The 27,206-nt window shown below is 39.9% G+C and overlaps 1 protein-coding gene across 1 annotated transcript in view; it reads right to left on the bottom strand.

The window, feature by feature from the left end:
* Positions 1–1,409: 1,409 nt before the first annotated feature.
* Positions 1,410–27,206, bottom strand: part of LOC136881298 (delta(3,5)-Delta(2,4)-dienoyl-CoA isomerase, mitochondrial) — a 92,785-nt gene continuing 66,988 nt past the window's right edge. Inside the window, exons 6-8 of the mRNA XM_067154098.2 lie at positions 25,197–25,350; positions 8,468–8,594; positions 1,410–4,240 (exon numbers count right to left, since the gene is read on the bottom strand). Coding sequence (XP_067010199.1) covers positions 4,142–4,240; positions 8,468–8,594; positions 25,197–25,350 — 380 coding nt within the window. The 3' untranslated portion in view covers positions 1,410–4,141. The remainder of the gene's footprint in view (positions 4,241–8,467; positions 8,595–25,196; positions 25,351–27,206) is intronic.

Here is a 27,206-nt window from a genome sequence, read left to right on the forward strand (position 1 = left end):
AGGGTGCCACTGTCCCTCCTTGCCCCACCCCCTAATCGCCTCTACTGTTTATAAAAACGCCAAAGATGCAGAAAAGGAAAATTAATAGCTTAATAATTTATAAACGTATAGAAATTCCTTTCGATAATAGAGTTGCTTGTATGAAACAAAAACAAATACTGTTCAGTGAAATACGTGCGTAGAAGGCATTGGCCTACATCTGTTTGGAGCTTCGGCTGCATTCCGACCAGGTTGTCCAGATTACAATAATGTCTGTATATTCGTCACTGCTGAACACACTATCCATTGCCGATATGCCGACAGCAAATATAGGGCAGCTGTACCATACACCAGCCTAGAAATATGCGGTAGAAAACACTGTTTACTATTGCAAGGGGTGCATTAGACCTGTAACGCTGAGTACATGCTGCGAGCGACAGGCTGGTCCTTATCTCTTCATATTCTGACGTAACCTACCCGCTGGCAGTAGTGCACCTGTGAAAATCAGTTGGTAGACATCCCATTCTACATTTGTGCATGCGGGACATTTGTAAGTAGAAAGTACGGCATTCTTGAGCTACCTGGTATACCTTCACAAGATGTTTCCCGAGGCTCAAGCTAATGTTTTTGCATGTAAAGAGCTTTCCTTTTTTGTTGAACGCTATTTTGGCTTGGCTAATGCGGCTGACTATTTCTCTTCTACTTCTTCCATCTACTGTTATTTTGCTACCGAGATAAGTGAACTCCTGTACATTTGTCAACTGCTCTCCATTTAAAGTACAACGAGGAGGTTCATACTACAGAGCTCTGGGTAGATCACCTCTGCATTCTCGAGGAGCTCTGGTTTCAATAATCTCTGAAGACTCTCCTCATCATTTCAGGTGAACTTATCAGAAGCCTTTATAAGAGGCACAGTCTGATAACTGCATATGGAAAATTAATCTCCACAATGGAATTATTCCGAATGGAAAATTCTAAATTCCCATGGAGGGAATTAGATATTTTTCACCGATAGAACATGTCAAAAATATATCTGATGAGTCTAGTGTCAGACCTAAGACGAAACGCTGGTTAATAGAGCAAACGCCTAAAAAGCCTTACATCTGATATGTTTTTGACAGATGGTACTAGTTGCAAGCAACATCAACCCATGGTGTTCCGCACAAAATGGTACAAATCACAAGTATTCTCATGGTTCTAATTTTATCATCCCTTCTACGCCCCCTTACGGCAGGCAAGGGATACCGTGGGTGTATTCTTCGTCTGCGTCCCCCACACGCAGAGGGTAGAAAATATTTGAGTGGGATAGTAGGGAGCAAGAGGTTTTAATCCTCTCTGTAAAAAATAAAATGAAAAATAAACAATACTGGTGAGAATACAGCACTGCCTGATTACAGGAGTCTATCATGTTAGTAATAATCAAACACGTCTTCACTTGTTTCAAAAATGTTTTAATAATACATTATTACATACATGGTTTCAGTCATTTATGTTCATAGGTATCTCCCCCAATGAACTTATACCAGTGTAACAATTTTAGAATATGTAAATATAATTTTAAAATGTTCATTACATCATATAAAAATATAAAATTTAATACTTCTAATCACAAGGTTACCAACCTCAACAAATCTCTTACTATGCATAGTCAGTCTGAAAAGTAAGTGCACATCAACAATCCACCCTCAAACTACTACCATCAGAACTCATTGGTTTGGGAAGAAGAGAGATATATGGGGGTTTTCCCAACATACAAAACAACATTTTAACAACTAATTTATATTTTTATAAAACTTCAATGTAATGTATATGAAGGACAAAAATGTGTGCACTCGCCAGCATTGATTATTGGGACCTGGAGTAAATTTCAATAAAAGAGGATTTTCCTATCCCAACTGCCAAGGCAGCGACAAGAGGGTCAGTTGTCCTCGTGAGAAACCATCTTTATTTTCAGTAACACATTGTCTTATGGCAAGCCCACTGAGGGTCAGTTCCTGTAATAAAGAACTATACAGTAAAACCTGTATTAAACTTACTCTCTATTAAGCAGTAACGTGTGTTTAAGAAAAAATTATCTCAAGTCTCCTGACTTGGGCGTAAAATGTAATGCAAACCACCATGGATTAAGCAGAAACAGAACCCAAAACATGCCCTTAAATGAAAAATTTCTGATCCTCCTAATGGATCATTTACTGATATTTTAACCATCCTCTACTTTCTAGATACGTCTGTGATGCAAGAGCAGGTACTGTATGGTACGTTACACACGTCCTTTCCCAGTCTTTCTGTTCTGGAGATTAACGGCTGGGTATTTCGTTCGACCGACTAGACTGTCTGGACAATCCAATTTTCGTATGGTACTTTCCTTTACAACTAACCTGTCAGACATATCTACAGTTCACCACCTGTGGTTCAGTAGTTTCACTATGGCTATGAGAAAATTTGTGTTTGATCTTAATACAAGAATAATGGTGCAGTGATCCACATCAGTGAACAAGACAAGTTGTCTGTGAAACAGATCACGACATTGTTTTACGCCAGGAAAAATCATTAATCAATTGTAAGACCACAGCAATTTAGGAAACTGTTTGACTACAGAAGAATGTCAAGTATAGTAATGACTACTACTTCTACCTAGCGTTTATCTGATGTAATTGCACGGTCTGTTTTTTTTTGCACTTCACTTTCCATTGCTTTCAATCACTGGTGTCAACTCTAGTAACACCCACCAAGCACGTCCTCCCATAGTGCGTCAAGCCATCTCTTCCTCGGCCAGCCCCGTGGTAGATGTTCTCAAGAGTTCAAAACTAGTGGCATCTTCACAACTGAGGTATTACTGTTGCGCAGTATACGACCATACCATCTCAAGTGGGTCTCATCTATTTTATCAGTAACTAGAGCAACTCCCCTGTTTTCTTACGTGGTCCAATTTAGTGAGTCCCCGAGATCACCGAAGCATCCTCATTTCCATATCATGGAGATGATGTTCAGGTCATTTTGTGACTGGCCAGCCCTGTTCAGTGCTAATGGACAAACGACTGTTTCTGATCTTCTGGATCTTCCGGTTCAAAAGAACTTCCGTAACTTTGTTCCACTTCATCCAAGCTGAGTTTATCCTGTTCCTTGCATCTGGCAGTGTATCACAAAAACAACAACAGTTTCATGCACAGAGGTTAAACAAAAGTTACCAATTTAATGCATCTTGTTGATGTTTGACATGTTTTCAAGCGTCTGGAGTGAATAAATAGAAAATGTACGCTATTTTTGAATACATCATTGAGTGGAAATCGTCCTTAGCTGTTTCCTGGTACAGTATGGAGAGGACACACATTTTCTGAACATTAAAAGTCATGTTATATCATACATTTGGTGACCATAGAGAAACAATTGCAGGTAATAGCGACTGGTGTATATTTACTCCTGAAATTCACTATTGTACTGTAAATAAGAATATTACAAGCTCATTTTGACGTACAATACATATATATTGTCAAAACCGTACTTGATCAGTGAGTGTTAGGAAAACAGGAAAGTTTTCTAAAAATTACTTCTAGGCAAGGAGGCCGACATTTGAGAGAACTACGAGGTGAAGAGTTTCTTTCATAAAATGTCACGACACATGGACCGTAATCGTCTTACTTTCCCCTTATCCAACTCCTGCTGGGTCGCGGCATTTATGATACTTCTCCACCTTCCTCTTCCACCATTTTATTCCAGTCCAGGTTTCCTCTTCTTGCACTCTGCTTACTGAATTGATCCACCTAATTTTAGGTCTCCCTCTCGCTCTCCTTCCCCTTGAACTTCATCTCCACCACCTGTTTTCGTATTCTTTTCTCCTCCCTCCTCTTTACATGTCCAAACCATCTTAGTTTCATTCAGGTTTCCCCTTCAGCCTTTCTAACATCTTTGAATCTCACTCTGTCTTTCCTATCATACTTGTTAGGTATTTACTTTTGCTGGCTTGAATTCTACTCTCCTCCTTACAGTACTTGTCATTTTCCAGGTCTCAGATTTGCTCAACAATAACATTTCAAACCCATACTGACTAGGTACTTTATTTCAACAATACGTAACATGCAATATATTTTACGTCAAAACTTGTGGCCAATACCCCAACACACCCAGTTAGAAAAAAAAAAATCCACAGTAAAACTGTCAATAATTAGAGCTTTGAAAATTCAGGAGGAGAACTCTTCGACATCTGAGCCATCACAGCATTCATCAAGTCTTCACTCTGAAGCATGGACATGTTCCAGTCCAACTAAAATAAAAGATACACAAAGTTATTAATTACTTATATAGCAGGGACATTAATTCTAACACTTTTTATGTTCTGATAACAAATATGATTTATATCACAATGAATAACACAGATCTACATACATTATAGACTATTATGCCTTCCAGCATTCAGTCTGTAAGCCTCTGAATTACTGGAAGAATATTTCTCCACAATCCACCACAAACCTCCAAAAACAACTCAACCAAACCAAGCACCCGAAAGTTGTATGATTTTTTTTTTAAAGTTAACCTTGCAATTATATATATATTTTAATTTTTTTACAATTTGTTTTTCATTGCACCAACACAGATAGGTCCTATGGTGACGATGGGATAGGAAATGACTAGGAGTGGGAAGGAAGCGGCCGTGGCCTTAATCAAGGTACAGCCCCAGCATTTGCCTGGTATGAAAATGGGAAACCATGGAAAACTATCTTCAGGGTTGCCGACAGTGGGGTTCAAACCCACTATCTTCTGAATACTGGATACTGACCGCACTTAAGAGACTGCAGCTATCAAGCTCAGTATATATATTTTTAACTTCAAAACTTACTTTCAGGTAACCTGAGTCAGATTTTTTTACAATTAACCTGTAAGTCAGCAGCAACTGTTTATACAAAATATTGTTGAACTGTGACATAATACACATTAAATTTCACGATTTTTAATTTAAGGTTCCTATAATGATAGCCTATCAAAGGTTGATTATGTCATTGCTTATATATTTGTGACTTATTTTATGGCTGATGACATTTTAAAATGTCAAAACCAGTCCCATGTTAAATAAAGCTTATTAGTAACATCAAAACATAATTAGTATTGAATAGGTTGAACCTAATAGACATCTCCGTACACTTCCTTGTCGAACTCCTCTGTCTGTTCTAAACCATTCTGATTTTTTGCCATAACACAGTTCAGACATTTGTTATACATGTTTGTAATTCTGAATTGCATTTCTCTTGTAGTATGAGGAGCAAACAGAAAGGAAGTATGAGGGCAACTTGACATGTTGAGCGAGACGAATGAAAAAAAAGCATTCCCAAACAACGCTGTATAGCACATTTTTGGTCAAGTTGAGGTTATGGTTGAACACTGATGTATAGAGAATTCTGCGCGTGCTGACGCACAACACAGTACAGTGTTCTCCCTAGGACCTTTTTAATGGGCGCATCACCCTGCCGTTTTTACAGACCACCCAGTTAACATTACCTAGACATATGTATGGCGAATCTTGGCGTAATAATGTGTGTTTGACTATCTAGTATATTTGGAAACTGCATCAGTGTAAATTATCATCCATAAATTGGGTCTTGTTGACCTAGTCGACGTGTTATTGAACTTATAATGTTAGCCAGTGAATGCCTGATAGTCAACGCTGGTCAACGCTTAATCGAATTCTAGTAAATCCAGAAGGAAGGAGGATGAAACACGACCCCGGCTGAAGTATTCGCCATCCAGCGAAAGGCCAGACACATCTCAGAATTTATTTATCTTAAGTTTATCTCCTACAAGACTAAGTAATTTCTTTGTTCTTCTGGGACCCCGTGCTAAAGTCAAGAAAAGAATATAAGCCTAAGATGGAACTGTTACTGAATCGTTCCCTGTATGTGTACCTAAATTTGGTTGTGGATATATATATATTTTCCTCCGATCTTAAGAAAGTGATTTTTAAGCAGTAATGTAATTGCGTTCCAGGTCATTTCTTAAACTGTTAGTGGGTGTGTACCCTTGTTAATTATGACATTTGAAGTGTGTTAACTCAGTTGGAATTTCAATTTTTGACGTTCGGCGATTGACTTAATTGTGTGCGTTGCCTTGGTAATGTTGTTGGTTGCCTATTCGTGCTGAACGAATCTTGGTGGACTCGTGCTTATGCTTGGATAGTTAATGATTATTTCTTGCGAGTATTAACTTCGTCCTGTAACTTAAGTAACTTTCAATTATTTTGCTATTCTGACTTTTCTTCCTTTGTGGAACTTATTAATGTGATACATCATCTCTGGGTTATCCGACCAAGTAACTAAAGATAGTTCATAAACAAACTGCTTTCGCTCAAAGACTGCAGTCAAGTTTTCCGAAAATCATCAAATAATTATTTTAACAATTTCTTTCCCTGATTAATTGGTTGTATACCAAATTAAGATATGAATTTAAATTTAATTGAAATTGATTGTTAGTTGAAGGGGTAGCCCCGTGTGTGAAATGATTTATGTTGTTTACATCTTAACAAAGATTTTTCTTGTCTTACATTTCATTTTAATTTGAGTTAAGTTTTCTTTCCTTCTTGTGGGAGTTAACACTATTTCAAACAATTTTAAACTTCTTTCAATTAATTAAAGTTGATTTTCTAAAACATGGTCTTGTTATTTGATCAGTATATTGAATATAGATTTCGCTGATTTGCTTGCCTCTGGGTCTACATCGTTTCCACATTTAAACGCGACTTGCTTTGGGGACTGTTACGGTAAGTGTGCTTGATGAATTGTACTGATCAGTCCCTGGTCGTGTAATAACTGTTGCAGTGAATTACTTGGAAATACAACAGTGTTGTAGCTAGCCACGCGTTTGTTTTTGCTACGATTTTTTGGCTACCATGTTTTGATATCAGAGGCTTGGTTACTACTGAAACTGTATTTTGATGCTCATTGTTATTGTTTTTCCTTCTTGGAACTAGTTTGAAGGGTCGGTCTGTCTAGATCAATATACTGATCAAAAATAAGAGATAGTTCTGTACTTGGAGTGTAAGGTGAAAGGCATGATTACCTTGTATTCTATTGTGATTTCTTATTCTGTTTCATGTCAAAATGTCCACCCGGTCTGTCTTGCACCCACGTACGCTATGAAAAAAAGAGCTGCTGTATGAGCTGGAAGTGCGGGAAGTGGAGATGTCTGGGTTTATTTCAGGTGATGTTGCCCTACTTTTAGCTGGCCTTGCCGCCCGGTTAAACCTGGTAATGTAACCTGCAAATTGGGTGAGTCAGCACAACTTATTAGCGATGTTCTATCAGAAATTTCAACTGTTATTAGTGAATTGAAAGAAATGGAACCATCTGATTACCAAATAAAGTGGTTGAAATCCCAAATCAATCACTACATCAACAGGGTTCAGGATCTAATATCCTTATCTCCAGAAGCTGAATTGATCCAAACGTTTGGCACGCAATCTAGTGATTAGAAATTGTACATCTCTCCTACCCTGTTGGCCAACATTCTGATGGTGAAAATTTTTTGACCAACAGGACTCTAACCAGTTAACCACAGTGTCAGTCCAGAGACTTTATGCCTTAATGATCATGGCTACCAGGCAGCCTTCAAACAGCCAGAAGTGAATAGTTATAAAGCTGCACGAAGAAAGGACTAAAACTTTTCATCAAATTGGGGGAGCGGCACAAGAAAAAAAACTGCAAACATACAGTAAGAGCAGATAGAGACCTGAATATCCAATAGCTCCCCACTTTCTACCTTTTGTCTGTCAGCTGCTTTCCCCTTGACATGCACCCCATTGTCAGTGTATGATATATCACACTGTGCTCTTCTTCCTCTCTAACTAATAATGATTATTTAAATTTTTTGGCTTCATTGTAAGATGGGCGTGTCTTTCATGTCCTTCCCTAGGTAAGCCATTTTCTCCTTCTCTACTTCATTTTCTCAGCTCAACTAAGTTGACTGGTTTAACCATGCCTGGTTCGTTGATTGATTGGATTTGCCCCGTCGTTTATTGCAAAAAATGTAAAATTACATTTAAGATTAATACAAAAATAATAAACAAATATCCCAGCAAGAATTAACAGTTTCATGGACCACAGTCTCCATCCTAAATAGATATTACTATTGCTGTTATAATTAGTATCAAATAACGGAAAAAATATGCACTTCCCACTTTATGAACCAAAAATGAACCATACCATACATGCTGCATGATTAATAATAAAACTCGTTGGAACAGAGGGAGCTCTTGGTACAGGAGAAGAATTTCCAGATGAGGGAAGGAATGAATGAATCTATCATTCATGTCTCTAGCTTCAGCCAGTACAGTTTTGTTTTTCAGTCAGGAGGTGGTGGTGGTGGTGGTGGTAATTGTGTTTTAAGAGGCCACCTATCAATGACAGGTAATTCAGTTAGTTATTACTAAAACTAATGTTTAAGAGTATTATAACAGATTTTTTTTTTATCAGTGACTCAAATGTACATAGAGATATCTACTTACAATATTGTCAAGTCCTTCTTGTACAGAGTGGTCCCTGGAATACACCAGGTTTCGTTTGGTCACCTGCACAGCAACAGGACTCTTGGATGCAATCTCGGTAGCCAACTCAATTGCTCCGTTTATCATACTACAAACATAACATTTAACTTTGTTACCAACAAGATTATGAAGAACATCATAACAGGCAATGGTAAATAAACAAAGCAGGAATTCCTAATACTTCAAGAACATTCCATACACTTTCCTTCCCTCATCTATAGCTGGCTACTCTTCCATGTACCCTCTTTGTTTATTTGTTTGTACTTTTGCCATTCATAATTCAAATTAATATCTCCTGAATTATCCAATGATTTCTTTCAGATCTTACTCTATATTACAGGTCTTCTTCAGTAAATTCTTGTATAATAAATTTGTCAAAGCTTCCCCTCATTTCATTTTCATTAATTCATCTACATTCACTCTATTTCCCTGAATTTCTTTAAATTCAATTGGCATTTTATGATTTTTCAGACTATAGTAAGGAACCATATTGCTAAAAGCAAAGGAGCAAATTCCCTCAGAAAAAACAGTGAGAGGGTCGCCAAAGAGGTATCTAGACTTGCCGATAAGTAGCAGTAGAAGAAATGACATCATAGCTTACAAAGAATCAGAAGGTGTGATTATATAATAGACCCCACAGTTAGTTTTGAAATATCCACAGACCAGCCAGAAGACGTTGATAGGGAAAAGAAGCTTATCTATGAACAGACCATAACTTATAGGATTAATGATAGGAGCTCAAGGGACTATTCCTCGATTCATTGTCAATTTTTGGAAGCAGTTTAATTTAGACGTTCCGGAACTACAAACTATTTCTTTGTTAGTCTTACGAGGTTCCATTTCATTGCTGAGAAATAATTGCTACATGCTATAGCTCTCATAGTTTAAAGACATTATGAAAATAATATAAACAATCAAATTAATATAAACCAAAATTAAAATTTTATTTGTTTCTGTACCGGGCGGTACACCTCCACGCCGCTAATTTAAAATTTGCGCCAGGTGAAACTCCTCTGCTGGAGGAAGTCTGAACTTTATCTACGCTATTAATTCTCTACCTTCTCAGAAGATGTCACCACGTGGAAAATTTTGAGTTTTTGAACTGTGTCATTTTTGATGTGTGTTTGTTTCGCTTGAAGTAAGAAGTGTGAACTTTCTCTTCTAGAGGACGCTACTGAAGATCAACAATAGTGCACCCTTGTGCGGAGTCAAAGAACTATTTTGTTGGAGAAATTTTTATTTCAAATGTTTGTTCCTTGCTAAATTTCTTTCAGTCATTGGTTAAGTTGGCAATATTAACCCCTTCTTTCCCCTTGTTTTAAATCTAGCCTATCCCGAATTTCTTAAATTAATTTTCCACCAATTATGTGTTTCTTCTTAGTATTGTGTAGGGGGTTTATGGATGAACCAATAAAATCCTCGTGGGAGGGTGTTCTCATTCCCCTAACGCCTAGAAACTTCCGCGAGAGTATATAAACTGCTGATTTTAGGGTCTCCGGGCCACTTCTGTTCCATCTTTCAGTGTATAAAGTACATAGCAGGAGGCGGGAAGCGCCTCTTTCTTCGGCAGCGGTCAACAACAAGGTAATGGCCGATTAATAACTTCTTTCTTTGCTAGCTCAGCAGTTTAACTCTCGGGGCGGGTTCGAAGCGTTCCACCATGTAACCTTTTCCTAAATGTAACTGCTCTTTTCATATATTCTCTTTTAAAGCTACATATTGGGATAGAGAGTGCTAACCCTCTCGAGCTCCCACTCACATTGTCTTGAGGTGAACTTATTTTCTCAACCTATTCTTCGTTAATGTAAAACAAATTGCTCTTTTCTAAAGTCACCTCGGTAGTATGGGATTAGCCCTTGCATTAGTGGCCTAGAGCCAGATTAGGTTTTTAAAAACAAGTGTATTAGGAGTGCAAGATCGCCTCCTCTCAAATTGTTATTTTAGAGGTCAGGTAATTGCCCATTTTTATTTAATAGACCTCAGTAGGTTGGGTATTTTACCCCTGTGTCTATGCCCAGTGAGGACAACTTGAAGGTGGAGTTTGGTGTGGCCTGGGAGAGGCTTAAATTTTGAGAGCGAGTGGCTCTTTTGAAAATTGAGTGTTGTATGCCTCGTGGAGGCTTTTCTGTGTAATTTGGAGCAAGGGCTCCTAGGTATGAATGGGGTTTTCTGCCCCTCTGTTAAAACTCGTGTTTGGGGTAAAACTGAGCTGATTGCCCAAGCAGTGTAAAATCAGGGCGCGAAGCCCAATTCCTGTAAATATTGTAACTACCCTTTTTTGATTTGCTACTTTGTACCTGCCATGCTTGTTATTTCTTTGTTTTTGAAAAGAAAATATAACCTTGTTAAATTTTAAATTAATTTTGCTTTCGTAGCTGGAGACCTATTCACACCCGCACCTTCTTTCACCTCTACCTACCACGGAAAACTCCGTAACAAGTGGTAGCAGAGCGTGGTTGAATGGGTCTCAATTTAGCCCCTTTTGACGGCTAAACATTGTTTGTTCCGAACTCTAACTATTTTCCCAGTTGCTGGAATTTTTTGAGTTTTTCAAAATTGTTCTGTCACCATGCCCGGCCCTCGCGATGTTCTCCATCTTAACTATTTGCGCAAGGAGGAGTTGATCTATGAATTGACTATTAGAAATGTACAATCTGGAGGCACGGTTGCAGTAGACACAAACAAGCTTAGAGAGTCCCTAGATTTGCCCATTTCCATCCCCAATTTGGGAGAGAAAGAAATTGACGACTCTCTTTCCACGATCACGGAGAATATTACTGGGCTAGCTTCTGTAGTTAGTTTTTTTGATGAAAATGATCAAATTAAGCGTGTGCAAGCTAGGCTATATCACTTTTCAAATAGAGTTAATGATCTGTTGTCTCTGAAGTTGAATGACGTTCAGAAGAAGGAAGCTAGTACGCTGCTTGAAAATATGTCTGAATTATCTAGCAAGGTCACTCAATTGTTAACTGGGGAGGTTCCTCCCAAAACTGATCAACCCGTCACGGTGAATGTAGGTAGCGAGGAAGAGCCTCATAAGGGAGAAGTCAATAGGATAACCGTTGCTGCTCAAACAACTTCTGCCCCATTGGACGAGTCTGAACGCCGTGCATCGTTGAGTAACATCCGTTCTGAATTAACTACCTTGCCATTGAAACCTTTACCTACTATGTCACCCGGGTTTAGCAGCTTGCCTCATCCATTGGCAATGTTGCTCAGAGGTATCTCTAAGTTTTCCGTTAATACCACCAGTGATGTAATTTCTTTTTTAAGATTTCTAGTTGAATTTCAGGATCATGCCCTTGTGTTTTCTCTTTCTCCATGTCAAATTTTGCAAATTATCTATCCGTATGCTATTGGTATTCTCTCAGATAAAATCGTAAGAGCCATGGCCGAGCAATCATCTATTGAGGATTTCCATGCCCATTTGCTAGCTAACTTCATCCCGGCTAGGGCCAGGTCCTCCCTTATTCAGAAGTACTATTACCGTGTACAACGCTTGGATGAAAACTTGGCTGATTTCATACAGGACATTAAGTTTTATACTAGGGTGTTTGCTCTTCATTTCCCTGAGGATCAGATTGTACAAGCTATTGTGGAAGGGATTTCACCACCCTACAGGTCATATTTGTGTTTCGCGGCGTGCCCGCAAACTTTCTCTGAACTTGAAGCATTGGCCGTCTCAGCGGAAGGAGTTAGATACGCCGATTCTTTGCGTGTCGCGAAAGAACCCCCGCCTTCCTTTAGTAATACTCGGCCTCCACCTCGCCGACCAGTCAATCCCCGTAAATGTTATGCTTGCGGGTCGCCTGACCATCTGCGCAACAAGTGTCCACTGATCAAGTCAAGTGGGACAAGGAATGGAGCCGGGTCATCACAAGGCTGTTTTAAATGTGGGGCTTTCTCACATATCGCCAAGAATTGTCCCAATTCGAATAGCACCCCCTCCTGCTCAACTTCTGGTGCAAATTCCACCTATGCCAATAGTAAAAAGTGACTAGTGGCTTCGGCTGAGTCGACTAATCCATCTTCCCGAGACTCAGCCCCGGGTAAACAGGTTGTAAATTCAGGGAATGAGCAATTTTCAAATTCATCTTTTGAAGGTCCCAAAGAGTGTCTTAGGATTGCGGCGGATTCCCCCGCACCGGTCCCCTTTCTCAAAATTGAGTTAAATAACGAGCCTATAACAGCTCTCTTAGATTCAAGTAGTGTTTGTTCTATTATTTTGGCTGATTGGTATTCAAAATTGAAATCTGTTTGTAAGCTTCCTAACTATTGTTTGTCGGCGATCCAATATGTTTCGGCTAATTCCTCTCCATTAGAAATTCTCGGTTCCTTATATGTCAAAATTCGTATTTTTCAATTCACATGGAAAGTTAAATTGTTTGTGGCCAAGCATTTGTCTTGCCCCATTATATTGGGAGCGGACTTTATTTCTCACACTGGTCTTGTGCTCGATCTTCAGAGTAGGTCTTGCACTTTCAAATTTGCCTCTAATTGTAATATCCCTCTATTAAAGTGTAATTCTGCATCATGTTCTTCTATTTCGCCTACCCAGGATGAGATGTTGTTAGACCTTAGACATCTACCTGAGGAGCAGGCTGATAGTATTCGCAAATTGTGTCAGTCGTTTCCCGAGGTGTTCTCTGATACTCTTGGTGTTACTGACCTTATTGAATACAAAATTGAGGTCACGGATTCGATTCCTGTCCGTTTTCCACCTTATAGGCTATCTCCACCTAAAATGAAGGCTCTAAAAGAAATCATCGATCAGATGTTGAAGGACGGTATTATTAGGCCCTCTAAGTCAGCGTATTCTTCGCCTATTTTTTTAGTCCCGAAACCCCAAGGAGGCTTCAGGCCTGTTATTGATTACAGGGCTCTCAATCGGAAGGTAGTGTTACAATCTGTGTCTCTTCCCGACCTTCATTCTTGTTTTTCATGGTTTCGTAAGGCCAAGTTCTTTACTATCTTTACTATCTTGGACTTTACTATCTTGCCGAAGAGTCTAAACATCTTACAGCGTTTGCCACGGACTGGAATTTATACGAATACAACCGCGTGCCTTTCGGGCTCCCCACGGGAGCAGCTGTACTCACTAGGCTACTAGATAGGGTCTTCTCCGACATCAAATTTGAGTACTTATATCACTACTTGGACGATGTCGTCGTATTTTCAGAGACTTTTGAAGAACATCTAGATCATCTGCGAGAAGTTCTCGATCGCCTTCGTAAGGCTGGGTTAACTGTTAAGTTGTCCAAGGTTGCCTTTGCTAAGCCCTCTATGTCTTTCCTAGGGCATATTGTGTCACCGGATGGTGTAGCAGTCGATCATTCTAGAACACAGGCCATCCGTGATTTTAAACCTCCCAAGGACATTAAAGGTATCGCCAGGTTCATTGGTATGGTGAATTTCTTCAGGAAGTTTATTCCTAACTTCGCTAATAGAGCGGCGCCCTTAAACCTTCTTCGCAGGAAAGGCATCAAATTCGAGTGGGGACCTTCTCAACAAGCCGCTTTTGAAGACCTTAAATTAGCTCTTTGTAATGCCCCTGTACTTGCTATGCCTGATTTCTCGAAGAAATTCATTGTCCAAACCGACGCATCGTCGTCAGCGGTAGCTGCAGTCCTTCTTCAAGAGACTGAACTAGGGAGGCGCCCCATCGCCTATGCGTCTAGGACATTGTCGGCTCAAGAAGCCAAGTATTCCATCTATGAGCTCGAAGGTTTGGCAGTCTTATTCGCCTTAGAGAAGTTCCGTCTCTATCTGGAACATGTCAAATTCGACCTGGAGACAGATAATCAAGCCTTAAGCTGGGTCTTAGGTAGGCCGCGTCGTACTGGTCGTATAGCCCGCTGGGCCATCCGTATTTCTGCCTTCCAGTTTGATGTTAGACATATCAGAGGCACCGAAAATGTTGTTGCTGATGGACTCAGCCGTATGTTTTCTAACGACGTCGAGACCCACGAACCGGTCGACAGTTCATCACCTTCCGAGTCCATACTATCTAAGGTTAATGCCATCCTAACAGATGCTCCCATGCCTTTTAGGGATATCGAGAAATACCAACGTGAAGATCCGACGCTGGCTCCGATAATGGAAACCCTTTCTTCTGGGGAACATGTTGTCCCTTATGTTCTGAGGAATGGTGTTCTATGTTGCCCTTCGAGGCATGATAAGATGATGAAAGTTGTTGTTCCAGGGGTTCTTGTACCTATGATCTTCAAGTATTATCATGAGACCCCATTAGGAGGGCATCTGGGTATCTTTAAAACTCGTGAAAAGATTCGTGAAATGTTCATCTGGAAAGGTATGGATGGTGAAATCCGTGAACTAGTAAAGGCTTGTAAATCCTGTTTGATTAGTAAACCAACCATGTCCACCAAGGTAGGCCTTTTGTCTTCCCATCAAGCGTCGCGCCCCATGGAACGCCTGTACATTGATTATGTAGGACCCTTCCCCCAGTCAAAGGGTAATGCTAACAAGTTCATCTTTGTATGCGTAGATGGTTTTACCAGATTTTCTTGGTTATTCCCGACTAAGCTGGCTACCGCTCAGTCCACAATTACTTGCCTAAATTCTATTTTTGCTTCTTTTGGTCCGTGCCAATATATTGTGTCTGATAATGCTAAGGCTTTTACATCTAATTTATTTCGTAAATTCTGTTTTGACTTATCCATCTCTCATGTAACTACTTCTGCTTATTACCCTCAACCATCTCTGGCTGAACGGGTTAATCGTAATCTCAGGTCCGCACTTATTGCCTATCATCATGAAGATCATTCCAGGTGGGACACGTCCCTGCATTGGTTAGCTTTTGCTTTGAATTCGGCGGTTCATGAATCACATAAATTTACTCCAGCTTCTTTGATGTTCAAGTTCGTTCCCAACTCGCCGCTCTCTAACCTCTGGTCTCTGAGTGACATTCTACCCGAGACAATAGATCCGGATAATATTAAAGATCTTTGGAAGAAGGCTAAAGCCAATCTTAAGGTATCTCATGAAAAGGTTAGGGAAAGGTATGATCGTGGACGGAGACCCACCACTTTGAAGGTAGGTGACCAGGTGATGGTCAAGAACTTTGTTCCCGCGGGCAAGCTTGCCCCCAGATTCCATGGGCCATGCATTATTCTGGATTTCCTTACGCCGGTTACCTTATTGTTAAGTAATCCAGCCACCGAGAGGATATTTAGAGTTCACGTGTCCCAGGTGAAACCGGTGTAATTTCTGTGTTAACTTGCTTCATATTATTTTGAAAGGAATATGAAGGTTATATTTTTTTTGAGTTTCACTTTTAAGGGTTTCTGCCCCTTCTATAATATTTTGTCTTATATGTAAGCTTTTTGTAAAACCTTCCCCGATCCGTTAAACTGCCATTTTTTCCTTACCATGGCCATTACCACGCTCCCGTCTCCTGCTATACACACTGCGGCTTGATTACATTAAATGCCATGGACACCTGCACGCCGCTGACCCCTCAACCTCTTCACCAAGCCTGTGCCCTCAAAAAGATGATGGTCCAACACAATTCTGCCGCCTAGCTTTAATGTTTCAGTGCCCCCGCAGCCGCGCGGCGCCGTGCAGCAACTGGGGCAGAGGACGGGCCCCCTCTTCTCCAGCGAGTACGTCAGGTGCACGGCGAGCCGGAGCTCTCCTCCCGGCCAAGGCGGATGCGCGGCGCACGACCTGCTACTTGCCCGCAGCCTGTATATGTTCACCGCGGGCGCGGCGTGTTTCAACACCTCTGCTCCCCTCATAGTGCGGGCGAGCGGTATCTCAGGGTACTTGAGGGGTCCGAGCGGCCTCCTTTTGGACGCAAGCTGCAACGGCCGGTCTGGCCATTCAACTTAATCAACATCAACTACATGGACAGTTACGATAAGCAATGACTACACTTGGGAATTCAACAGCAATATTTGGTGGCAATTGCAAAATTTTTCTTCACCTCTAAGTATTAAAAGTTTACCTTCAGAAATTCAACTTCTACAAATATAAAGACTTTACTTCACCTGCAACAACAAAATTTTGAAACAGAATCAAACCAAATTAAGAAATCTTATAAATGCTTCTGCAATCAATCTTCATATCCACAGCATAACTTGGACCTTGTTTCAAACAGATTTCATGTGTCACCCCTGGAGGAACTTTTGGAGGGGGAGGTCTGTACCGAGCGGTACACCTCCACGCCGCTAATTTAAAATTTGCGCCAGGTGAAACTCCTCTGCTGGAGGAAGTCTGAACTTTATCTACGCTATTAATTCTCTACCTTCTCAGAAGATGTCACCACGTGGAAAATTTTGAGTTTTTGAACTGTGTCATTTTTGATGTGTTTTTGTTTCGCTTGAAGTAAGAAGTGTGAACTTTCTCTTCTAGAGGACGCTACTGAAGATCAACAATAGTGCACCCTTGTGCGGAGTCAAAGAACTATTTTGTTGGAGAAATTTTTATTTCAAATGTTTGTTCCTTGCTAAATTTCTTTCAGTCATTGGTTAAGTTGGCAATATTAACCCCTTCTTTCCCCTTGTTTTAAATCTAGCCTATCCCGAATTTCTTAAATTAATTTTCCACCAATTATGTGTTTCTTCTTAGTATTGTGTAGGGGGTTTATGGATGAACCAATAAAATCCTCGTGGGAGGGTGTTCTCATTCCCCTAACGCCTAGAAACTTCCGCGAGAGTATATAAACTGCTGATTTTAGGGTCTCCGGGCCACTTCTGTTCCATCTTTCAGTGTATAAAGTACATAGCAGGAGGCGGGAAGCGCCTCTTTCTTCGGCAGCGGTCAACAACAAGGTAATGGCCGATTAATAACTTCTTTCTTTGCTAGCTCAGCAGTTTAACTCTCGGGGCGGGTTCGAAGCGTTCCACCATGTAACCTTTTCCTAAATGTAACTGCTCTTTTCATATATTCTCTTTTAAAGCTACATATTGGGATAGAGAGTGCTAACCCTCTCGAGCTCCCACTCACATTGTCTTGAGGTGAACTTATTTTCTCAACCTATTCTTCGTTAATGTAAAACAAATTGCTCTTTTCGAAAGTCACCTCGGTAGTATGGGATTAGCCCTTGCATTAGTGGCCTAGAGCCAGATTAGGTTTTTAAAAACAAGTGTATTAGGAGTGCAAGATCGCCTCCTCTCAAATTGTTATTTTAGAGGTCAGGTAATTGCCCATTTTTATTTAATAGACCTCAGTAGGTTGGGTATTTTACCCCTGTGTCTATGTCCAGTGAGGACAACTTGAAGGTGGAGTTTGGCGTGGCCTGGGAGAGGCTTAAATTTTGAGAGCGAGTGGCTCTTTTGAAAATTGAGTGTTGTATGCCTCGTGGAGGCTTTTCTGTGTAATTTGGAGCAAGGGCTCCTAGGTATGAATGGGGTTTTCTGCCCCTCTGTTAAAACTCGTGTTTGGGGTAAAACTGAGCTGATTGCCCAAGCAGTGTAAAATCAGGGCGCGAAGCCCAATTCCTGTAAATATTGTAACTACCCTTTTTTGATTTGCTACTTTGTACCTGCCATGCTTGTTATTTCTTTGTTTTTGAAAAGAAAATATAACCTTGTTAAATTTTAAATTAATTTTGCTTTCGTAGCTGGAGACCTATTCACACCCGCACCTTCTTTCACCTCTACCTACCACGGAAAACTCCGTAACAGTTTCATTATGCTTTGTTCATTGTGGCAACCTTCCACTGAGGGAAGTTTTGTAAATAAATCAATTCAGATCATTTTATGAACCTTCATCAAAATATTAGACTACCTGGTAACTTTCCATTATCTCCAGGCTTACAATCCAACTGTCTGTATAATATACAATTATAAATTCTATGATGAACGGAAAATTATTTTTAAAACATGAGAGATGAACATTGTATTTTAATTCATAATCACAGGTATGATGTTAAAGAATGTTGTTCTTTTTATTATTTTTAATAAAAACGAATGAAATAAAAACAGTGCTTAGTAACTCATTCTTAAACTCACTGGCATACTAACTTTCCAGCCCTCTGTGTGCCCAGAATTAGTAATTAATTTATGCAAGTCAGAGCTATTTGCAGGTAATCATGGTGTGAAAAATACTGAAGCAGTCCATGTACAAAGCCACAAGACGTTTACCACATTCATATCAGGTAAAAATTGACTTTTATGGGCAATAGCATCACCTGAGTATTATTAGAACTACACCACTAGTCCCCAAAAGAGAACATTTGTGCTCTGCTGTATTTCCTCCCCATTTCCAATGTTAACAATTCAGTTTTTTTTACTTGAACTCGGCTGCACAACATCACATTCATCATTTTCAGAATTTTCTCACTCACAGTTGCTTTTAATGAATCTGCCACAGTCACCGCTACGAGTAAACAATTCTCTACAAACTGACATATCTAGCTCATTTTCATTCTCACTTCTGTTTAGAATTTCAGAAATATCAACACTTGCAAAAAATATATGAGACATTTGATTACTACTACTGACCTTGGGTTGAATGGAGACAGACAAGATAGGGATTTACACTCAATGTTGAATAGAATATGGACTAATCAACATAAATAAATACAGTTTTTAACACGAGAATGAAATTCATCCTCTATTGAATGGTATATAACTTCTTTTTTTAATAATGGAAGCCATTTTTCTTCAGTTTCGACTTGTTAATTTATAACCGTGAGTGTCTTCAGTCTGTAAAACCCAATACAGTATAACATAAATTACAAAATATCTGAAAACGAAAACACATTTATTAGGAGATTATACCTGAGAAATATGCCATTAATTAAATCTAGAATGACATGCTTTGTTATTAATATTCTCAGGAATTTTGTTCCATTCATGAAATGCAAAAACTGTGAAGGAGTTGGTAAACATGGTTGTTCTGTGGGTCGGCAGTGTAAGATGGGTAGTGGTACATGCTTGGGTATTTCTTTCATGGTGTAAGGAGAGGTAATTGAAGGAACTTCGCAGGTAGGTGGGTTGTGAAGAATTTAGTATTTTATGTTAGGGAGGGGTAAGTACATTGCAAGTCTGGACGTCACCAAGATAAGTGTGTATAGTGATACACGGTCGAAGTACCTCAGATTGCATATGTAGCCTACATTTGTTGTGTCCTTGTAGTAGATTTTGTAGGATCACACTTGCGTCCTTGTACGCAACATTACAGTAAACAAAATAAGGCAACACAACTGCTCTGACCATTGTTCTTTTGGTTTTTCTGGAAAATTTTTTTTTAACTGGTTTAGAGAGTGAAGAGAAGAAAATACTAGTTTCATTATAATTATAAGCAATAAACATCATGATGATCCATACTAAAGAGCAATTACAAATGTGAAAGTAAGAGAGTAAAAAAGTCTCCACCTATTTAATAATAATTTTTTGTACCATAATTACATATATTCGGGACTAGTTTCAGTCTCACTAGAGACCATTTTCAGCCAAAATTATGTTAAAACAAGTCATGACATACAATAATAAAATAAGTGTTATACAAGCTAAAAATCACAATATTAAAAAAAATTTATCATCAGAGTTCTATACAAGACACATTCGTTTCATTTATTCGAAACATGAGCAGTCCACGACAGGTTATCATCCACGGCAATGCCAAGGAACGCCACAAATGATAATGGGAGGAAGATCCAGTTGGTTAATTTTAGATAGGAGATTGGGATAGTCCAGAAGTATTGCTAGAGAGTTACTAGGGTCAATTTTTAGACTGCACAATGAAGACCAAGATGCTTTGGAAAGGTCATTTTCGTTTGGATGATCTACGGCTAAGTGAAGGTCATCCAGAGCCACATGTATATAAATCTGTAGGCCATCAGCACAACAATGATGATTGCAATACTTAAAAGTGTGTGAAATATTGCTGACATACAGGGAGAAAGAAGAGGACCCAGCATAAAGCCCTGTGGTATACCACTCTTCAGAGTATGCTATGACAATATATTGTGACCATCAGAAGTACACTGTTGTTGTTCATGAAGGAAAGAATATATCCACGATAAGGCACTGTCTGAAAAGCTAAGAGAATGTAATTTAGGGAGTAAAATCTCAAAGTTTAGAGTATCAAAAGCTTTAAGTCCAGAAGTACACGAATAGATTCCTTGTTTTTGTCCATTAAATAGCCAGCTCGCCTCATGCCAATGACAGAGCATTGTACCACCTTGCTCTCTTTGCTAGACTAGTAAAGAGAGAGGAAACACTGCTGGAACACTTCATCAAGATAAGTTCTAACTTGTATTAGAAGGTATGGGCAGAATTTAAATATAAATGTTTTTACATTTCTTAAAAATATTCAATTCATAATACTGTATACTAAAAATAATGTGATCTCATAGAATCTGATGATATTCTTCCAAGAACAAAACACATACATCCTAGATAAAGAAAAGCCAAATGACAGTGCGAGTAGAAATTGTGTGCAGAGAGCTGGTTTTAATTAATGGTATCCTTTTTGGGTAGTTTGTAATTTTGACTGACTGAAGAATCTCGCAGTTATTAAAAAAAAAAAAAAGAAGTGTACAACATGTCATGCTATCTCTTGTAAGATACTATTGCATTGGGGTATGTGACCGAATTGTATCCATGAAATATCATTATAATTTTTGTCCTAAATGGAAGATAATAATTGCTTTTATGCAAATTAAGAGTAAAATCAGCATTAAATTAATAAATACCATTATAACTAGAGAAATACATACATACATTGCTACATTACGAGTATGAATTCTACTACATCACAGGGCTTCAGTATGGCTTTTGACCATGTAACACTTTTGTGTGTGAAGTCTTCCTCACTTAACTTCTTTGAACTTCTTTGCTTTGCTTGATGTTACTTGGAGGGGCGAGTTGTTGACTTGTGCCCATAACTCTTTAATTAATATGACGACTGCTCCAAGTATCATGCTATTTTTCTTTCAACAAAAATAATTTTTGTGTTAATTACAGTATACCTTTCACCTCCATTTTCCCATTTGAACTGCCCTCGCTAGTTATGATGGACAAAGATACTGAGAATTCACAGACACAGCATTTTCATTCGTCGGTGCTAGCCCTGGACCTCAGTAAGAAACAAAAGACGGCATGATAAAGCGGCATCCCACAGAAAGGAGTCGTGTCTACAGTGAAATAGTTGCCGTAGTTACATATCTATGTTTTTCTAGAAATAATGGTTTTTATTAATTTACTGCTAATTTTACCATTGATTTGCATGAAGGCAATTACTATCCTCCATTTATGACAAATATTACAATGAAATTTCATGGATACGATTCGTTTATGTAACCACTGCATTGTAAACCTGGACCTCCAACGGTTACTCCATCTACCAGGTGGTCCACCAGCCCCTTGTGGTCCAGTTTTATGCATCCCTTCACATTTACTACAATTCTGAAAGACTTCGGTCCCTCTCCCTAAACTGGGGTAATGTAACGAGATGTGTATTTATGGGCTAGAAGACAGAGGGAATTGTGAGCACCACTTTAATTCATTATGGGTACCTCGAATGAGCCCGTAAAACGAGTACAGATACGCAAAATATGTACTTTAAAACATGAGGTGGACGCACAGACCAGGAGCATGATACTGTATAGGCCGGGAAGTGGGCGTGGTAGGTCAAGTGTCGCAGTAGTTCACATGGCAAGTGGGCGGGGAGATATGTGATAGTGGACAGTGCTCGAGGTAGGAGGTTCGAATCCCACATAAGAATTTTTTTTTACAGCCACTTGCCTGGGATGTGGTAAAGTTGCATACTTGATAGCTTCCAAGGACTGATTTGTTTATTTGACCCTGTAAAAGCCCATGTGTATCATCGCATTGGGTATGGTGCTGGGTGCCCCGTCCGTGCGACCACCTCCTGTTTTAAAGTACGTGTTCTACGTATCTGTACTTATTTTATGGGTTTATTCGAGGTACCCATAATGAATTAATAGTGGCGCTCACGATTCCTGCTATCTTCTAGCCTGTACACACACATCTCTTTATATTACCCCAGGTTTTTTAATTTTATTTTTTTGCTATTTGCTTTACGTCGCACCAACACAGATAGGTCTTATGGCGACGATGGGACAGGAAAGGCTTATGAATGGGAAGGAAGCAGCCGTGGCCTTAATTAAGGTACAGCTCCAGCATTTGCCTGGTGTGAAAATGGGAAACCACGGAAAAACACCTTCAGGGCTGCCGACAGTGGGATACGAACCCACTATCTCCCGGATGCAAGCTCACAACTGCATGCTCCTAACCGCACGGTCAACTCGCCCTTACCCCGGTTTAGGGAGAGGGACCGATGTCTTTGTAGTAAATGTGAAGGGATGCATAAAACAGGATTGCAAGGGGCTTGTGGACCACCTGGTATAAGGCAGGATCCACTATTTTTGGAATAAACTAAACCAAGTAGTACTATATATCAAGTCATACATAGATAAGGACAAGAAAGGGACACACAATAAGACGGACACACTGGCAGGTCAGTGTGGGAAGAGGAAGCAACAAGCAACAGAAACAAGGATAAACATGGCAACACAAAAGGACAAGGACAATGTGCAGGAGATCAGCCGCCATACTACTTGGAAGATTTGTCAGATAACAGTGATGATCAGTAAACCTGTTCTCCTTGGTTGAGAAATACAAGATTCTCTCTCTGTGATTTGTTCATTCATGTGGTATTATACAGTATGAATATTTCAGAAAATGATATAACTTCTCATGAGGTTGTTAACTCTGTTGACTTTTTTTCAGTTAGGCCTACACAGATATTTTGACATTTGGTTAGATATGTCAAATGTTCTTTTAAAGTCTAATTTATGTTGTAGGTGGCTATCATATCTTAGATTTTGCGTACGTAATTCGTAAGATATTATGTGCTTGTAGACTGAAACAACCTCAAACTTTTAAATTTATTTTTAGAACTTGCTTTACGCTGCACTGACACAGACAGGTCTTATGGTGAAGATGGGATATGAAAGGCCTAGGAGTGGGAAGGAAGCAACCGTGGCCTTAATTAAGGTACAATCCAAGCATTTGCCTGGTGTGAAAATGGGAAACCACGGAAAACCATCTTCAGGACTACCGACAGTGGGGTTCAAACCCACTGTTTCCCAGATGCAAGCTCACAGCTGCATGCCCCTAAATGCACAGCCAACGCGCCCAGTTCTTGAACTCTTCCTTATTAACTGAAACTTGTCAAAATAACTGTTTTAAATCAATAAACAATCTCCTCCCTTTTCCTCTGTTGACACCCGGACTTTCATAAATTAGGGCTTTAATGTATGTTAACCATTTTCCCCACAAAAAATCGTATTGTGTAAAAAGAGTTATGTAATTTGTCTGTTGTACAAAAGGACATACAATGAGTGAGCAAACGTCATGGGAAGACACTGAATGTCTAATAATGAGTTACTCCTCCGCAAGCCCTCAAAACAGCAGCAATATGGCGAGGTATCGACTCTACAAGGTGTTGGAATCGTTCTGGAGGGATCTGGACCCATGCATCTTGCACAGTTACCTACAGTTGGTCTTGTGTAGTTGGTGCGGGGTTCATAAAGCGTACACCAGCATCGACAGTATCCTATAAATGCTTGACTGGATGAAGATCAGCAGATCTGTAGGACCAAACCATGGTCATAACTTCACTGGAGTGCTCCTCCAACCACCTGTGTGCCACCACAGAGCGGTGACATGGTGTATTGTCCTGTTGAAACGTGGCATCTCCATCAGGGTACTCTAGGGCCAGAAAGGGATGCAGATGGTCTGAAAGAATGTCCGTATAACGTGCACCTGTCAGCACTTCCTGCAGCCGGAGAATGGGGCCTAATTGCGACCATGAGAACGCCGCCCAGACCAGAACTGAGAGACCATCTGCCTGGACACAACCTTGTTGACACGCACAATCCATGGCTTCATGCGGCATATGTCACACCCTCATGCGCCCATCATCTTGATAAACTGGAACCGGGATTTATCGCACCATACCATATGCCGCCACTGTTCCACGGTCCATTGCTGATGTTTGCGAGCCCATGCACGTCGTTGAGCTCTGTGTCGAGGTGTCAGCAAAGGGACATGAGTTGGTCGTTGGCTGGTGAAGCCTATGCGCTGCAGTTGCCTTCTTACAGTCCTGGTAGAAATGGGTTCCTGATTCCCAACATTCAACTGGACGGTGATCTGACTCACAGTAGCCAGTCGAGCACCCAGTATGGTTCTGTGGAGGTGATGTGATATCCATACGTTAAACACCTGTGGTCTTCCTGTGTGGTGGTTTACGCGGGTAGTAACATTCTCTCTGCGATACTGAAGAACAACCCTAGACACTGTTGACCTCAGAAACACGAATTCGCGTGTAATCTCTGCAATGCTATGACTCATGCGGCGTGTGCCAAAGATCATCCCACGTTCAAAGTCTTAACTTGCGATGTGTTGCCAACTTCACAACACTGGTGTCTGTGACAGACTGCTCAGCTATGCCGCAGCTAGCTGCAACACTCAGTGGTCATACACGATACATTTTGTAATGGGACACCCCCCTCCTGTAACTTTAGGCCACGCAGTGTATATTACCCTAAGACTCCTTTCCCACATCACATTTAGCAAATTTTCCTTTAGCATTTTATTTATAGTCAAACACATGAGACAGAAACAAAACAAATTAACACTGGAGCCATAATAACCTCTCGGTAACCAAGCAAAATAATGCAAATATGAATTACCTCTCTTTACTGTCATACACTCTGCTAACCAAGCCACTTTCTTTAGCCTCATTTGCTGGAAGTTTACGGCCAGTGTAAGCAAGTTCCCGCACCAGACTATCGCATCCAACAATTTTAGGTAGTCTTTGAAGAGCTCCAACATCAGCAGCCATTCCTAAAATATGATACCAAACTTGGAAACTATTTGGGTTACAAAACATATAAACAATGAGAACCATGCATAGTAAATTATTCCTAAAATGTAACAATATTTTACGAAATAGGATCTTGCTTTGGATGAGTTATAGGGAAATAAAATGACATTCACAATAACCCAATTACATCATTGGGTAATACGTTGTACAAATATGTTGCATCAAGTTTTTATGGCATAGGAATCATTTGACGACCTCAGCTTGCAGCACTACATTGCTTAGATAAACACATGCAGTTCAAATCCTACCCCAAAGATGTTTCTTGCATACATTGCAAAATAAATTGTAGATGTGACACTTAGAAATTCCACAGCCTAACTCTCACCTCATGCATCTTGCTTGAGAAACAACAGTTTCTTTCTGGTCTCTTTATTCAAATTCTTTCATGAAGAAAATTCCGACAATACTGATAATACTACCGAGGGGAACAAAAGTTATATAAACAATAACATGATAGACCATTCAAAAGCACATTCAGCCTACGACGCAAAGAAAAAACGTGACTAGAGGAGAATAAAAACCGACAAAGAACCCATTAGACACTTATCGATTACAGCATTAGTAAAGACTTACAGATAAGTCTGAGATGCAGTCACTGCCCAAAATTTTGATTTTTCTGAAATTCAAGGTGGCGTGCACCAACCAAGAGTAAGTTCTACTTCCGTAGTAAAGTACTCTTGAAGTCAGCATTCGGCGACTTCCATACGAGAGTAAATTACTTCCGAAGTATTTTAGTCCTCTCAGATACTCCTGGACTAAATTACTACAAGAGTAAAATGTTGAAGAGCACCATCTTGTAGTATATTACTAAAGAAGTAAATAACGTATGAATATAGGTTAGAATTTACTCTCACGTCGTGCATGGAGTAAGCTAAGTTTAGACTTTTGACTAATGATAATATCGTGCCGTATATGAGAGGAAAGACGTTTCAAATGTGTTTATGGATTACTTAGATTATATTGACGATCTCGATGCAGTAAACGATGGGAAATGTAATAGTGCGTAGGCCTACAGTGCGTGAAAGGCAATAGCCGTGTAATGTGAACACGGCGAGTTTCAGGAACGTTTTTGGTCTTAGGAAGAAATCCTTTACTTTCCTTCTAAATCTACTTGGAGATCTCTTACAGCTGAATTCTTGTCTTAATTTTGTTGTATCTCTAAAATTACAGTTGCTGTGTGCCCTACGAGTGTTTCGTATCGGAACATTTCAGTACGGTACAGTTGCCGGTGATCTAATTAACGTTTACCGCACAACTGCTAGCCGTATCTTTCATCGCGTAGTTAAAGCAGTAGTTGAGGCTAAGAGGCCTGCAAATGATGATGATCGTTTGGAAAAAAAAAGGATATTGTTCACGTTGGCAGGTTTCCACACGTCGTGGGTGCAATTGACTGTGACTGCGCGCATATTCCCATTTATTGCCCTCTCGGTGACAACGGTGAACTTTTCAGAAATCGGAAGTCTTTTTTTTTTTATTTTTTTTATTTTTATTTATTTGCTTAACGTCGCACCGGCACAGATAGGTCTTATGGCAACGATAGGGCAGGAAAGGCCTAGGGATTGGGAAGCGACTGTGGCCTTAAGGTAGGGCCTACAGACCTAACATTTGCCTGGTGTGAAAATGGGAAAATTTCGCTGTGGATGTAGGCCATCTGTATGAAGAAACCGCCATCAGTTTTAATTTTTCCCGCGTGTCCATGACTTTCTGCTTTGCTTTTAAGTCCTTCTACAGAATCTTAACTTGCTTTTCACTGCGTTTTCCGTCACTCGAAGCATTGAATTCTTTCGCCACGACTTTCCATGAATTTCCTTTCTTA

This window comes from Anabrus simplex, chromosome 9, assembly GCF_040414725.1.
Source record: "Anabrus simplex isolate iqAnaSimp1 chromosome 9, ASM4041472v1, whole genome shotgun sequence".
NCBI classification, from domain to species: Eukaryota; Metazoa; Arthropoda; class Insecta; order Orthoptera; family Tettigoniidae; genus Anabrus; species Anabrus simplex.